Raw genomic sequence first — 15,622 nt, 5'->3', positions numbered from 1 at the left:
AATTCACAGCAGAAGCTTGTTTTTCTGTTAATTAGTTGTTTGTAGAATATCCTAGAATGATTTTCTGACCAATGTACCGATAATCGTTGTATCGCCATATTGTCAGATCATCGTTATCGTGAGCTTTGTATCGCAGATCGTTTCGTATCGTGAGGTACCAAGAGGTTCCCACTCCTACTTAATACCATAAACATCTTACTCATCTCAGGTTAAGAGTCTGGGTTTCATCCTCAACAGCACACGCTCTTTCCACTCCCATATTAACGACATCACCAGATCAGCCTACTTCCACCTTTGTAATATTTCTCGTCTCCAACCTTCTCTCGCCACTGCTTCTCTTGTTTGCAGTGTAGTCACCTCCTGATTGACTATTGTAATTCACTTCGCTTCGTTCTAATAAATAAGTCTCTCCACTTCGCTCTTCTTCTACCATCGACCTTTTTTGTACCTAATGCCTGTCTCACCACCTTCGGTTACAAAACGTGTAGTCACTCTGCCCCCCACTTCTGGAACTCCCTCAGGGTTTCACCTGATTTTTTTTAAGCTGTGGTGGTGGACTGCATCGGAGTCGGACAGCCTCACCACGTCGTGCCACGGTGAAATTGCATCATATTGTGACAAATAAGATTTTTTTCCCCCATATTTTTTCCCCAACCATGAAACCATAACAAAGATCTATTTGAAATATTTCATTGGCCAGGCTAATGTCGTAACTCTCAGCTACGGTACATGTACGTAATATGCGTAGGTGATAACTTTTTTCCCTTGTAGCAATAGTTCGACTTACATCTCGTTGTCCTTCTTTTTCCTTTTATTTGGCCCTAATACGTACTATATTACCACAACAATTATAGTCCTTTTCTTATCGGACCCATTTCAAGGAGTAGGGGAAAATTCTACCGTAATTGCCGTATAAATAGTTGTACTAGTTTTGGTGGGAAGTTTTTTTTTTTTTTTTTTTTTGTGGTTGTGAACTATATTTCCACACAAACGCACACCGAGGTAACATTTAGCTTAGCAGGGAGAGGTATGAGAGTCATTTTTGAAGTTTCCCAGAGCTCGAAAAAAAAGCACGTTTATCAAGGTATCGTCAGCCGTGACTACGTATATCCGGCCCCGAAACAGCCTGATAGCACAGATATAAGTACGCCTGCCCCTCTGCAATTGGATGCATTGTTGACGTTAGCATGGCATTGCTCTGAAAATAAAGCAAGGCTCTATTTTGGGGCTCGTCTCTTAGCGCAAATTCATTCAAACTTGCTGTTCCTTCCAAGACGGCTGTCCACCGCTCAGTTTCGCCGAAAAGTCCGATCCAAAAACTGTAATGCCCCGGATGGGGGGGAAGGAGAGGAGTTGGTATTGGCTTACCCACTTTATTGTGGCAACAATAATAATGAAAAACAATGCGACCGCTATCTCTCGCATTCTCGCCCGTTCTCCCATTCTTCTTACTCTCTTCCCCCTACGACACAGCCTCCTAGTCCGATCGTCTCTTAAGGGGGGGGCGCGCATTAGTTACGGACATTACAGTACTCAATGAATAGGTTGCCGCTGAACCGTTCACACTAGGCTGCCGCTAGTTTGAAACAGCCCAAAAAAAAATCTCATTTGCAAGGCAGGTGATTTTTATTTTGGTGTGGCGGTGCACCACAATGTTTTTTATGTAGGGGAAACCCTGTCCCGACTCACTGACCTTCACAATATAACTGCCCTCTAACTTTTCAAATCCCTCCAGACTCAAAACACTGTTCAATTTTTTTCTTACCCACCTTGATCCTCAGATCTGTTTTGTCTCGACCTCTTAATTTTCTGTTACTTTTTTCCTTCTTTAAATCTGAGTGTAATTTTAATCTCTCTTGTACAGTTCCTTGAGTGTTTTGAAAGGCGCTTTAAAATAAAATGTATTATTATTATTATAAACGGTATGCAAAATGAATGACTTGGGCAGTTATTTTAAAAGGGTGATTGTAATGTTGTTGTTTTTTTATTTTTTATTTTAGTTCAGCTAATGTTACTTTATTCAAATGGTCTACTCATTGCTGGTGTTGTCACCTTGCAGTCTCTACGCAAAGTGGGCCAGGACTCAACAGTGCTGCTCATCTGCATCACAGTGTTTCTCTCCTACCTCCCTGAGGCGGGCCAGTACTCAAGCTTCTTCCTCTATCTCAGACAGGTAAACATGTCAACAACACCCAATTATCATCGTCAACGGGCGTGACGTTTGGGTGTCGCTTGTCAATTCTAATACGGAATGGCGCATCCGATGATGCTCCCATTAAACGTGCAAGTATTTCTTTTGGTGAGAGGCAGTGTACACCTTGAACTGGTTGTCGGCCAATCGCAAGGCACAACCTCCTCAGTTGTGAACCAGCTTCCGAAAGAATAGAAAAGCAGTTATTATTAATTCATTCTTAGACATGGTTTCCTGGGTCAACGTCCGAACTTTGAAACAAGTCATGCCAGTATTTTCACTGCCAAAACTAGCAGATCTCTTTCATGAACGGAGTGTTTGATTTGCTTATAGACCCTACCCACGTGACGTCACAACTCCTTCCTCCTGACTGGTGCCGCCCAATTGTCCGTCAACACATCATGTTTACCTGTTACGGCTACGTACATTCCTCCTATTTACGACGTGTTTTTCTGCTCGTTAACATTAATAATCAAAATGGTGAAGGCGTGTGTGGCGGTCGGTTGCAATAACAGAGAAGATAGACGGAGAACACGGAGAGACTTGAAGTTCTACCGGATTCCGAGAGACCCGGAGAGAAGAGAGCGAGATGGCTGCTGCAATTCGACGAGAAAACTGGGCTCCAAACAATTACCAAAGATTATGTTGTAGTCATTATATATCTGGTAAGATGCATTTAATATATATTTAGAGGGTTTTGGGCTGACAACCAGAATTAAGATCATTGCTAGGCTAATCGCCGACAACATACACGTATGTATGTAGTGAGAGTGCTATCGCTAAACCATATAAACATTAAAAGCCCTAACTCCATTGACAAACGACATGAAATACATTAGACTTGACAGTGGATGTTAGCAATAACAAAAGATTTTGAATTGAAAATTTCGTAACTCACCTTTCCAAGCACAAGATAGATTCCTGCCGAATTTTCGTGGACGAGGACCTGTTTCACCCAACCAGCAACGAAGTATTTATAAGCCTCCAAGCTCTTAAAGTTTTTCAAACTTTCGTGAGAATAGGCTGATTTTGTGTGGACAAGATAGTTGTACATATCAGGGTAGCTAGCAGATGTCATGCAAATACGGCGGAGACAGCGGGTCGAAAAACATCGATTTAGGCATCAAATATGGATCTGGCGAATGGATAAACTGAAGCTTTTCCACATAACGCCTTTTATGCAACGCATCAAGTGAGTTTACGGCATCCGAAAGCACCGGGTCTTCCATGAAATGCATTATAAATTGCTCGATCAATTGAGACCATTGATAATACAGACACAAAATGACGGACAAGGGGGCGGAACCATACAGCGAGCACGTGATTTTGTGACGTCGGTGGGTAGGGTCTATAATGGTCACGTGATCACAACATACTATGACTATGTAACATCATTCACACGCTGTGAGAGTGGCAAGGGATTTCCAGTTCTATGGTGATCATAGGTTTCCCCTTCGGCATCCTAAGTTCCCTTCTGTGATGACATAATTGGGTAAAAGCCAAAGAAAAAGCCAAATGCACTCGAGATGTAGCCGATCTCTTTCTTGGCTCCTATAGTCACTTACTTATGCGACTACTAGTGTCGTCAGATAAACTGGTAGAACCAGTCTGTAATTCAACACTCACTGATGTTTTCCATGTCATTTATTTAGTGCACTGCATGTCTTGTTTAAGTGTGACAACTTGGCTAGGTTCATACTGCAGGTCTTAATGCACAATTCCGATTTTTTTGTCATATCTGTTTTATTGGCATGCCCGTTAAGACTGCCTTTGTCCATTGAGCCCGTTCAAGTATTACGCATGCGCTCTATTTCGCAGTCCAACACACGCTGAGGAAACTGACCCGCATAGGCAGGAGCATCAAAACAAGTACAGTGATCCCTCGCTCCTTCGCGCATCAAACTTCATGTCCTCAGTCCATCGCGGATTTTTTTTCCAATTAAAAAAAAGAAAGAAATACAGATGAGCTGTCCCGAGTCGATAGTGCAGTTCCACGCTCGCTCCCTACCTCTCCCTGCTCTTTGTTCGTCAGAAAGTGAACCGGAGTTGCTTATTAAAGTAGAGGATGATTGACAGACGGTTAAGTTTTGATCTTGTCAGAGACTCGACCTTCAAAGCGCCTCATGTGGCAATCATCGTTTGTTAAACAGTTGCCGTGGCAACTCATTGTGTGTAAGTGAGCAGCTGGAGCGGATTTGAGTGGACACTCAATGAAGCATTTTATACCGATAAACATTTTTTTTTTTTTTTTTTTTTAATGGATTGGGAATCAACTTTTTTTTCTTTAAAAATAATTCTGTGGGACAATAACATGTTTAAAATGTATCATGATTATTACATTTAAAGTTCTTAAAAACTTTATTAAAATCTATATCTACAAGTTTTTTTTAACATATACTTAGGGTAAAAAGATTTTTAAAAAACTGTCTCATATGTATCTCTTTCCAGTGATAGAGCTGAATAAATACATTGAACTTTTTGAAGTGGTGCGGGCTACTTTGTGGTTTTTCACTTATTGTGGCGGCTTCTGGTTGCCAAAAACCATGAAAAACGAGGGATCACTCTAACTACATCGTGTGCGTGTATGGCGCACATACAGTGGGGAGAACAAGTATTTGATACACTGCCAATGGGAAAACCCATTGACAGTGTATCAAATACTTGTTCTCCCCACTGTATAAGCCTTATGTATGTGTGTGTGTGTGTGTCAGTTTGCCCTGACTCAGCCATGTAAGCAATACTGGAATATTGCTCATTTGGCGCACAGTAAGAAACCGAGCATTATCAGGCTTATCCTTTTCTTCATTGTATTTTTTTATGACTGGTCAAGCCCGCCTCCTGTGTAGTTAAAAACTAGGCGCTAATGAACAGCTACATCACTGCTGTCTTGCGTGCTGCTCTCGCTCTTTGCTGATGTAATTGCTGCATGAATTCCGATTTGGGAGACGTTACAGTTCAGACTGTAGCCACATTCTGGAAAATTGTGGCCCAGATCGGATTTAAACCACATACGAAAGTGACCCAGATCGGATTTGAAATGGTCCTCTTTTGTGCGATCTGTCCCGTTCAGACTGTCAAGTTAATGCCTCACTCGAATCAGAAAAACATGAAAAAATCTGATTCGTGTATTAAGACCTGCGGTATGAACATAGCCTTCGTGGGTTTGTCACCTAAATGTATAAATAACCATATTAGTGGAATATATTATTGCTGATGATAAAGCACTTTGTCACATTGCCCTCTATTTTTTTTTCTTTTATACACTCAACAGGTCATCCGCTTCTCACAAGAGACAGTGGCTGCCTTCATCGCTGTTGTGGGGATCCTCTCCATATTAGCTCAGGTGCTGCAGTCAGCTGTGATGTTGTCATTATTATTTTGATTCATGGTGTGAGTCAGACATGGGCTCATGGTTCTCCTGTGTGTCTGTGCCACGTCCAGACGGTGGTACTGGGCATCCTGATGCGCTCCATCGGGAACAAGAACACCATCTTGCTGGGCCTCGGCTTCCAGATCCTACAGCTAGCCTGGTATGGCTTCGGCTCACAGCCCTGGTAAGTTTATATCTTTTGGCCAGTAGGTGCCACATAGTAGCGGCAAAGTACTTCTTTTGTTGTAAATGATCTCTCCTCTTGCGTCACCATAGTTTCTTAGCACCAATATGCTTCAAAGTATTGGATAGGGCTTTTCTCTCAAAATAGTCCCCTTTATTAGTTAAAAAAATGTAATACTGATCATTTTAAATGAAATAATTTTAATAATGTCAAATATTTTAGTAATAAAGATATAATAATGTCAATATCAAAATGAACACGATCTAACCTAATAGCTATCGTTCTGATTTAATGTAATTCACAAAGCATTGTTATTGTAGTGCCACTTTATGCCACCAGGCAGAGGTGAGATGTGTTTTAAATTTAAAAAAAAAAAAAAAACTACTTTTTTTTCCATTCAACAGGATTTTTTTCTAAACATATTAGCATATTGGAACATGTGTATAACATGAAGTTAAAATAAATTTGTAAAAATCATAAAAATAACTGAAATATTCTAGAAAAAAAAGAAATGCAATCCTTTAGGTGAGCCTAAACCCACAGCCACAGCTCAACATTATTACCGCCAGAACAAAAATAATTTAATTATTTTCCATAACATTATACACACACTTTCTCAACACAGACAGTTGCCAGAGAGAGAAAAAAAAACGTTTTACCACTGTTAGACACACGAAGCACGCGGTAGTTAAATCTCAGATGGTGGGAAACGTTCATGAGAGTTTTAACCTTTAATTTTGTATAAATGCGAAATCATATTGCAATTAAAGCTCTAAAATGTGTTATTTTGAAATATGTGGGTTTAAAAAAAAACAAAAAAACTTTTTGTCCAATTAACAGGATTTTTATTTTAAAACAAATATTGGCAATTTGGAACATGTGTATGTTACGTTAAAATAAATGTCTCTCTATCTCTCTCGCCCACTCGCTCAGACAGAGACGCTGCCTAGCTGTCCGTCTTCTTCTGGAGTGTGAGCGCTCTTCTTTGCGTAGACAAGTGCGAGTGTGCCCCCATGTGGGCGTGAAAGCGCCAAAAACTAAAAGCATGCATTTCAATATAAAAAAGTCAATGATACAATTGAACACGCATTGCCAAAGGCAGAACGCGAACGAGGCCGTAGCTATTAAGAGTTATTCAGATAACTATAGCATAAAGAACATGCTAAAAAGTTTACCAAACTATCAGTGTCACTCCAATACACCAAAATAACATGTGAAATGATATCATAATGTGTTAATAATTTCACACATAAGTCGCTCATGAGTATAAGTCGCACCCCCAGCCAAACTATGAAAATAATTGCGACTTTTAGTCCGAAAAATACGGTACTGACACCACATGCAGTGACAAAAAGCTTGTCTGAATCATGTTGGAAAGGCGAAGTCAGTGTTCTGAATCTGTTTACATTCCATTATTTTGCTCTAGTTAATGCTATTAGCGTTTGACCTCATTGTTTATTTGTGGTTATATTGTTATTTTCGTGTTTATTTGTACTTTGTTGAAGAATTTAAGTGTTCCAAAATGTTTTTGTGAATTAATAAGCGTCATCAAAAATTTCATTGCTAAATAAGTGGGGGAAAAAAAGGGGGGGGGGGTTATTAGTATACTAATCATAAAAATCGTTGGCTGACTAATGGGGAGAAAAATTAGTCGTTTGGGATAGCCCTAGTTGTACAGTGTACCGAAACATATTTCCCCCACACCTTTCTCATCTTTTTAACCCCTGACCCATTGTCATGCCTGCAAAGTATTGGACAGATCTTTTCTCTCATAGTAGTCCCCCTTATTTAATTAAAAATGTTATAGACTGACAATTTTAAATAAAATCATTTTATTGTCAAATATTTTATTAATAATAATAATATAATGTCAAAATTAAAATCAACTCGTTCTCACCTAATAGCTATCGTTCTGGATGTAGTGTATATCGCTTTGAGTGCCTTAAGGTAGAAAAGCGCTATACAAGTATAACACCATTTACCATTTAATGTAATTCACAAAGCATTGTTATTGTAGTGCCACTTTATGCCACTAGGCGGAAGCGTTGTATAATTCAGTAGATTCAGTAGACCCGTGGCTATGGTAAATTGAAGCTCCTTAACTTTTTCTTTACAACAGAATTCAGTGTTGTCAGTAGTTAACCCTGTAACACCAAAGCCTATTTTGGCCGTATTTGCATGCATTTGATGTTGCCTTTATATTTCAAAGAAAAAATTGTTCACAATGGCCAAGTTGGGTCCCTTTTTTCAGTACACCTTGAACTCAATGTCCAAACTGTTGTTTTCTTCACTGACCAATTATAATCCACATTTTGGACCCAAAAAGACAAAAAAAATCCCAAAATATTTTTTCAAAATTTGTAATGTTGGTGTCCCATAGACAACCAAACATGCTTGATAATATTTATTCAACTTGTTAGGATAAACATTAAATAGAAAAAAATAAGATTGAATAGTTTTATGTTTGACAATTCAACACAAACAGCGGGTATGGTCATAGGCGTTTTTGGCCTTTACACATACTATGGTCAAAACAGGTTATATACAGTGCAAAATAGTGAGAGAAAAAAATATATGTATATCATCCAACACAAAAAGGGTTTGGAGGATATCTCTTTGTGAAGTTATGTATTATACCCATCAACTTATCTAAAGTATATACGTACATGCAATCAAGCTTCTCGAACACACATTTATATATAAATTGAAAAGATTATTGTGAAGAAAAAATACATATAACATTGAAAAAAAGTATTTTCAAAAATATTGACTAGTAGTTCAGTTTAATTCAAATTTTTCTGGCATGCGACCTGATAAAGTTTTTTTTTTTTTTTGCGCACTCAATAAAGCTTCTGCTTAAACAGGTCACAGAGCTGCGTCACACACAACGTCACACAGCCTACTCTTTCGCCGTTTGTGCGCTGCTGTCACTTCTACTCGCCGAGACGCTGACTCATCTCAGGAAAACGACAAATACGGCTCATCTTCATCCTTGAGTTAATGAAATAATGCACTAAAAATTTAGATTTATTCTGCACGTTTCAAAGTCGCTCGCTCAATCCAACGGGCCGTCGCTTGCTTCGCATGCCTTTCTTTTCCTTAGTTGGCGCCTCGCTCGGAAATTTATTAAAAATTTTAACATTCGGTTCGTCCTTCTTGACATCACAACTGCTCTTGGGATATGTAGTCTTTTGTGCTGCTTTCGGTTTTGAAAAAGGACAAAAAATGATGGAAATATGGAGATAGATACATGGTACATGCAGCGTTTTAATGCATATTTATGAGTGCAATAAAACTATAAAACTCAAATGACATTATCCCCAGTTTTTCTTGGTCGATTGACTCTAAATAAAAACAGTTGTGGACATCAACTTCCGCACTTTCAAATGAGATCAACCAGCGGCACGTGGGTGACGTAATTACAGCGTGACGAAGCTTCAAAGACGACATGCGTAAACGCGTCGCTGCCGACACGTTCGGTGTTAAAGGGACGGACAACAACTTGTTGTATAAATGATTTTCTTATGGCAGATATTTGCTCAAAGTATTTAAGTATGTAAACAGCAAATTTCTTAGACCTCGGACAATGGACCAAATATTTCACAGTGCAAGTGACTATTTTTGCTCATTTCAGCAAAACCCCACTAAGGCCTGGCATCTTCGTACCTGGATATCATATTTTACGTCATGTAGGCCTCAATGTTAACATTAAAATAAAAAGGTTTTTTTGTATTTTTCTGTTGGCATGCACAGTAGAAAGCTGTTGTCGTTCCCATTTGTAAAAAAAGAAAAATGTTGGAATTTTGCTCGGAGTACGTGATCAAGTGTAACATTGAATAACGAACGGCACGTGATAATCCTCATGTGTCGCAGGATGATGTGGGCCGCTGGCGCCGTTGCGGCCATGTCCAGCATCACATTCCCCGCCATCAGCGCCATCGTATCCCGGAACGCCGACCCGGACCAACAAGGTAAGCGATTTTTGTTCGTGTCCGTGAGTCTTTCACTGAACACGGCTAACCCTGAACCCACCCTATTCTGGTCTCGTCTCTTAGGCGTGGTACAGGGCATGATCACGGGGATCCGGGGCCTGTGCAACGGCTTGGGCCCTGCGCTCTACGGTTTCGTCTTCTACCTTTTTCACGTGGAGCTGACCAACACAGATGCCTCGGAGAAAGGCGGCAAACCTAATATGGCCAACCCCACGGATGAGGTGAGCACTACCAGCGGGAAAAAAATAGCGCACTAACTTTTAGTTATTGTCGTGCAGTGACTTGCCATAGTACAAAAATGATGATAGAAATGAGTAATTAACAAGTAAATCAAAAATATGATTCTTGATTGGTAATGGTGACATCTAGAGGCCGTACTAGCATGGCTATTTGAATTCTATCTATTGTTGTTTTTTTTTGATTATCAAAAATAGTGACTTGCCCTATAGAGGGTTAATTAAATGATCACTGAAAATGACAGAAACAGCTGTCTATTGTATATCAAAATATAGTTGCAGTTATCTACTCTCATGTAATGACAGAAACTCAAATGCCTTGCAATATAGTGCCATTCAACTCTAGTATGATTTTCAAAATATTCATCGGAATTTCCCCAAATCATCTTAAATTGCCTACTCCTAATCAAAATGACCAACTGCAGTGCAGCGGAGTGTATACAGTAGGGGTGTGAAAATATATCGAAAAGGTGGTACCTCTACATACGAAGTTAATTCGTTCCAGGACCTTGTTTGTAGGTCAAAATGGTCGTATGTCGAGCTGGATTTTCCCATAAGAATACAATATAATTCCATTAATTCGTTCCACAGCCTAAAATTTATACTAAATCCTTAATAAATACTGCTGGTACTATTACAAATGGAAATTACCCAAAGCAAAACAAATCAAATATAAATAAAAATCGGGATAATATAATAATAATATTAATAATAATTCCTGTAATAATGTAACGACTCGAGTTCCAATATGGCGGACGTTTTTTTTTTTTTCTGTACCTGAACCGTGGCTGATGTGACAGAGAGAAGGAGCGCTGAGCTTGAGTTTACTTTCGTTTTCAATGTTTTCTTGAGAACACCGTCAACTGCGGTAGGCGTTTTGTGTTGAATAAGTTGTAAAATAAATGATAAAAACGTGACGAAGCTGGCGATTTCTTTGGCGATGCAACCACAATAATAATTGTCACGTTAACTTATAAAGACTGGCGAACGGTGGTCGGAGGAGGACCGTGGAGATGTATTGTTGAGCCAGATCACGGATGCACACCCCATATTTCTCTATAATTTGCATTTTAGCGTCACCTTTTTCCTTGTTTCACCACCTGTACCAACCTTTTTAAAACCTGTGTTAATTTCTCACACAAAAAAAATCCGCCATGCATTCGTCGAGTATGTCGTCGGATGTAGAAACAAATGGCGATTCAAATTTTACGTCGGATGTCGAAAAGATCGTGTGTCGAAGCGATCGTATGTCGAGGTATCACTGTACTAGTCCTTCTAAAAAAATTTGCATATTGTGATTAAGTTGATTATTTTCTGTAATGTACTGATAAACTTAAGACTTTCATATATTTTAGATTCATTACACGCAACTGAATTAGTTCAAGCCTTTTATTGTTTTAATATTGGTGATTTTGGCAAAAATGTCAAGAAAAAACAAAAATCCCTATCTCAAAAATTAGCATATTTCATCCGACCAATAGAAATATGTGGTTTTTTTAATACAAAAAAAAGTCAACTTTCAATTAATTATATCAGCTATGCACTAAATACGTGATCGGGAATCCTTCTGCAGAAATGACTGCTTCAATGCGGCGAGGCGTGGAGGCAATCAGCCTGTGGCACTGCTGAGGTGTTATGGAGGCCCAGGATGCTTTGATAGCGGCCTTAAGCTCATCCACAGTGTTGGGTCTGGTGTCTCTCAACTTCCTCTTCACAATATCCCACAGATTCTCGATGGGGTTCAGGTCAGGAGAGTTGGCAGGCCAATTGAGCACAGCAATGCCATGGTCTGTAAACCATTTACCATAGGTTTTGGCACTCTGAGCGGGTGCCAGTTCGTGCTGAAAAATGAAATCTTCATCTCCATAAAGCTTTTCAGCAGATGGAAGCGTGAAGTGCTCCAAAATCTCCTGATAGCTAGCTGCATTGACCCTGCCCATGATAAAACACAGTAGACCAACACCAGCAGCTGACATGGCACCCCAGACCGTCACTGACTGTGGGTACTTGACACCGGACTTCAGGCATGTTGGCATTTCCTTCTCCCCAGTCTTCCTCCAAACTCTGGCACCTTGATTTCCGAATGACGTGCAAAATTTGCTTTCATCTGAAAAAAGTATTTTGGACCACTGAGCAACAGTTCAGTGCTGCTTCTGTGTAGCCCAGGTCAGGCACTTCTGCCGCTGTTTCGGGTTCAAAAGTGGCTTGACCTGGGGAATGCGGCACCTGTAGCCCATTTCCAGCACACGCCTGTGCATTGTGGCTCTGGATGTTTCTACTCCAGACTCAGTCCACTGTTTCTGCAGGTCGCCCCAAGGTCTGAAATCGGCCCTTCTCCACAATCTTTCTCAGGGTGGGGGTCACCTCTTCTGGTTGTGCAGCGTTTCCTGCCACACTTTTTCCTTCCCACAGAGGTGCCTTGATACAGCACTCTGGGAACAGCCTATTCGCTCAGAAATTTCTTTCTGTGTCTTAGCCTCTTGCTTGAGGGCGTCAATGATGGCCTTCTGGACAGCAGTCAGGTCAGCAGTCTTGCCCATGATTGCGGTTTTGAGTAATGAACCAGGCTGGGAGTTTTTAAAAGCCTCAGGAATCTTTCACAGGGGTTTTGAGTTAATTCGTTAATTCAGATGATTAGGTTAGTAGCTTCTTTAGAGTACCTTTTCATGATATGCAAATCTTTTGAGATAGGGATTTTTGGTTTTGCTTGACTTTTTTGCCAAAATCATCAATATTAAAACAATAAAAAGGCTTGAACTACTTACGTTGTGTGTAATGAATGTAAAATATATAAAAGTCTAATGTTTATCAGTACATTACAGAAAATAATGAACTTTATCACAATATGCTAATTTTGTTAGAAGGACTAGTATATCGTTGCTTGTATCCCAAAAGGCTTACGATATGCTCCCGCGAATCCTATAATGATTTCCTGACCCATGTATCGATAATTATTGTATCGCTATATCGTGATGTGATATCGTTATCGTGAGCCTTGTATCGCAAATCATCAGGTACCCAGAGATTCCCACCCCTAGAATTCAGTACACGCACATTACGCAGTCGCTCATGTTGCTGTTCTTGTCTCGTCCTCCTCCACACCTTGCTTCCAGAGCGCCATCATCCCAGGCCCTCCCTTCCTTTTCGGCGCCTGCTCGGTGCTGCTCTCACTGCTGGTGGCGCTGTTTATTCCTGAGCACACGGGGCCCGGCGCCCGCCCCGGCGCCTATAAGAAGCACAGCAACGGCGCTCAGAGCCACTCGCACAGCCCGCAAGGAAGCGGGGCCGAGGGGAAAGAACCTCTGCTGGAGGACAGCAGCGTATAACCTCGGACCACGTTTTGAACTCGTTTGTGTGTCTGCGTGTGATTGTGAGTGTGTGAGTGTTTGAGCGACGCTGGGGTTTCAATCTGTTACTAACTCGTCACATGCTGCCAGTCAGGAGGAAATACCTAGCGGGGACCCAGGAAAGCAAACCACTGTAGAGACCACTCGGATCAGTTTAAAGTTCTCTTCTTTGTCTTCTTCTTTTCACTGTTTACTAGGGTTGCTCACGGATGAGAAAACCTCTGATAAATCTCCATGGGAATATGTCTGTTGCTGTCCATAGTAGCCAAAAAGTTGAAAATAAGAGGCATAAAGTTTGTCCAAAAAACAAAGACCTACATGCAAAAATAATTTAAAACCATTGCATTCCAGATTTGTCTTTTTAAGTTTTTAACATTTTATTTGAGTTTTTCTGTTAAAGAACAAAAAGCTGAAAATTGAATTCAATAATAACTCTATTCAAAAATGAACCAAAATTCATCAAAACGTTGCATTGCAAATGCACAAAATCTATCCAGGCAATATTTCATGGATGAAATCTGCTTGTTTTAATCAATATGATACGCCAAAATATTTTCTCCTTTTTATTTAAGTTGCCAACTCAAAGTACCCATTCACTTTTGTAAATTTCTCTAACCAATTCCCATGGAAAGTGACCATCCTTACCCGCACATTTCTGGAATTTTGCAATCCTACTGTTCATCTTCATTTGCTTTACACACAAACAAAAAAAAAACTAGTCATTGTTCTCCCTTTTTATTCAACAAATGTTGCCTTGAAGTGACTTCCGCTAAATATATGTAAATGGTTATTACGTAACCTGTATGACGACCACGGTCTGAGAAGGCACTGTAATCTGATCGTGTCGCTCCCATCGGAGCCCCCAAAAATTGTTGCCTTTTCATTCCCAATTTGTTCCTTGTGTTTGCGAATACATACCTCGAATCTAGATTTCCCTCCAAACCTTAGCCTTGTTTTCTTTCATCATAGCCCTTTTACTTTCCCACTTCCCACCTTGCGGTCTCCATTTTCAACCACTTCCTCCCTTGTGTCTATCACAGGTTGTTTTTTTAACACTTGTAAATTGAGAATATTCAAAGGTAATTGAAGTATTCCCATAACATGGACATACATATACTGTTTCTAAACTGCAAAAAAAAATGGGGAACCCTTATCTTGAGGTTAGGAGTCAGTTCCCCCCCCCCCCCCCCCCCCCCCCCCCCCCCCATACAATCGACACTTCATTCTCAAGAAGTCTGATATCATATTTCACAGGCTCCATTAAGCTCGGTTGTTTTTGTGTCTGTGTAAAAGTTTCAAGTGCATTTCAAGTCACTCGCCAACCGCGTTTAACATTTGTGCCATTGCTTTTTGTTTTGTTTTTTGTGTTGTCTTAATCATTTTTTTTGTTTTGTTTTGTTTGCTGCTGATTTAAGACAATGTTTTTTTTTTATCTTGAAAAATATGTATAGCCTTTTAAAATATTGTTTTTAGGAGTGGTATAAAAATGGGATGTCCATCTCTTTTCACTTGACAAGCATTTCACTTTTGTGTTAGTGACTTTTGTTTTGGGAAAAACACGTGTTCACATTATGGAATGGTCCAAAAAGAAAACTGTGCAGCAGGGACTGCTACCTGCAGTGTGTTGGCCATATTACAGACCCCTGGCAGTGTTTGATGCAACCCATCATACGTTTTTTGCGTGTCTAAGAAGGGGATGTTATATGACTTTTTTTTTAATCATATACAGGACCAAAATGTATATTTGGAGATACGCCGTGTAAATTGATCAGTCTGAGCAGACTGTATAAAGTGACCTAAATGACAGATTTTGGAAGCCCCCTTGTGGCCCCCTGTTTTTCTTGTAGGGTGGTTTTGGTTGCACATTAGAACGTAGTACAACGAAACGACGTGAAACCCACCCACTCTACCCCTCTTTCTCTGTGTGCCTAAAATTAGCCAAGAAAACAGGTAATGGCGACATTTATGTCGAGGTGGTTACAATGTAAATATGGGAAACTAATGAAGCTATTTATTAAAGGTTTATTGTACAATTCAAGCACTGAAGTTTTTTTTTGTGTGTGTTTTAAAAAAAAAAAAAAAAAAAAGCTTGTTTTTGAGACTTTATTTAATCTGCCTTTCATGTAAAAAAGAATTTTTAAATGAATGGATTGCACATTGTTTTGAGTGTTAAGAATTTATAAGTTAACGTTTTCATACAAATTGGGGCGCATGCTATTTTATTGACATAAGGATGTGTCGAGAGCACCACCCCAGCCAATATGGGCGTTTTTTTTACTAACAAAATATAAAATTGGTATTT

The 15,622-nt window shown here is 39.8% G+C and overlaps 1 protein-coding gene across 1 annotated transcript in view; it reads left to right on the top strand.

Annotated features, from left to right (window-relative positions):
* The window catches only part of mfsd14a2 (major facilitator superfamily domain containing 14A2), a 36,331-nt gene extending 21,840 nt beyond the window's left edge, over positions 1-14,491 (top strand). Inside the window, exons 7-12 of the mRNA XM_057858153.1 lie at positions 2,060-2,173; positions 5,463-5,534; positions 5,633-5,745; positions 9,619-9,716; positions 9,801-9,958; positions 13,087-14,491. Of these exons, the coding sequence (XP_057714136.1) occupies positions 2,060-2,173; positions 5,463-5,534; positions 5,633-5,745; positions 9,619-9,716; positions 9,801-9,958; positions 13,087-13,299 (768 nt within the window). The 3' untranslated portion in view covers positions 13,300-14,491. The remainder of the gene's footprint in view (positions 1-2,059; positions 2,174-5,462; positions 5,535-5,632; positions 5,746-9,618; positions 9,717-9,800; positions 9,959-13,086) is intronic.
* The last annotated feature ends 1,131 nt before the right edge of the window (positions 14,492-15,622 follow it).

Source organism: Corythoichthys intestinalis, chromosome 14 (genome assembly GCF_030265065.1).
Source record: "Corythoichthys intestinalis isolate RoL2023-P3 chromosome 14, ASM3026506v1, whole genome shotgun sequence".
Classification (NCBI taxonomy): Eukaryota; Metazoa; Chordata; class Actinopteri; order Syngnathiformes; family Syngnathidae; genus Corythoichthys; species Corythoichthys intestinalis.
This window is presented reverse-complemented; position numbering and strand designations above follow the sequence as displayed.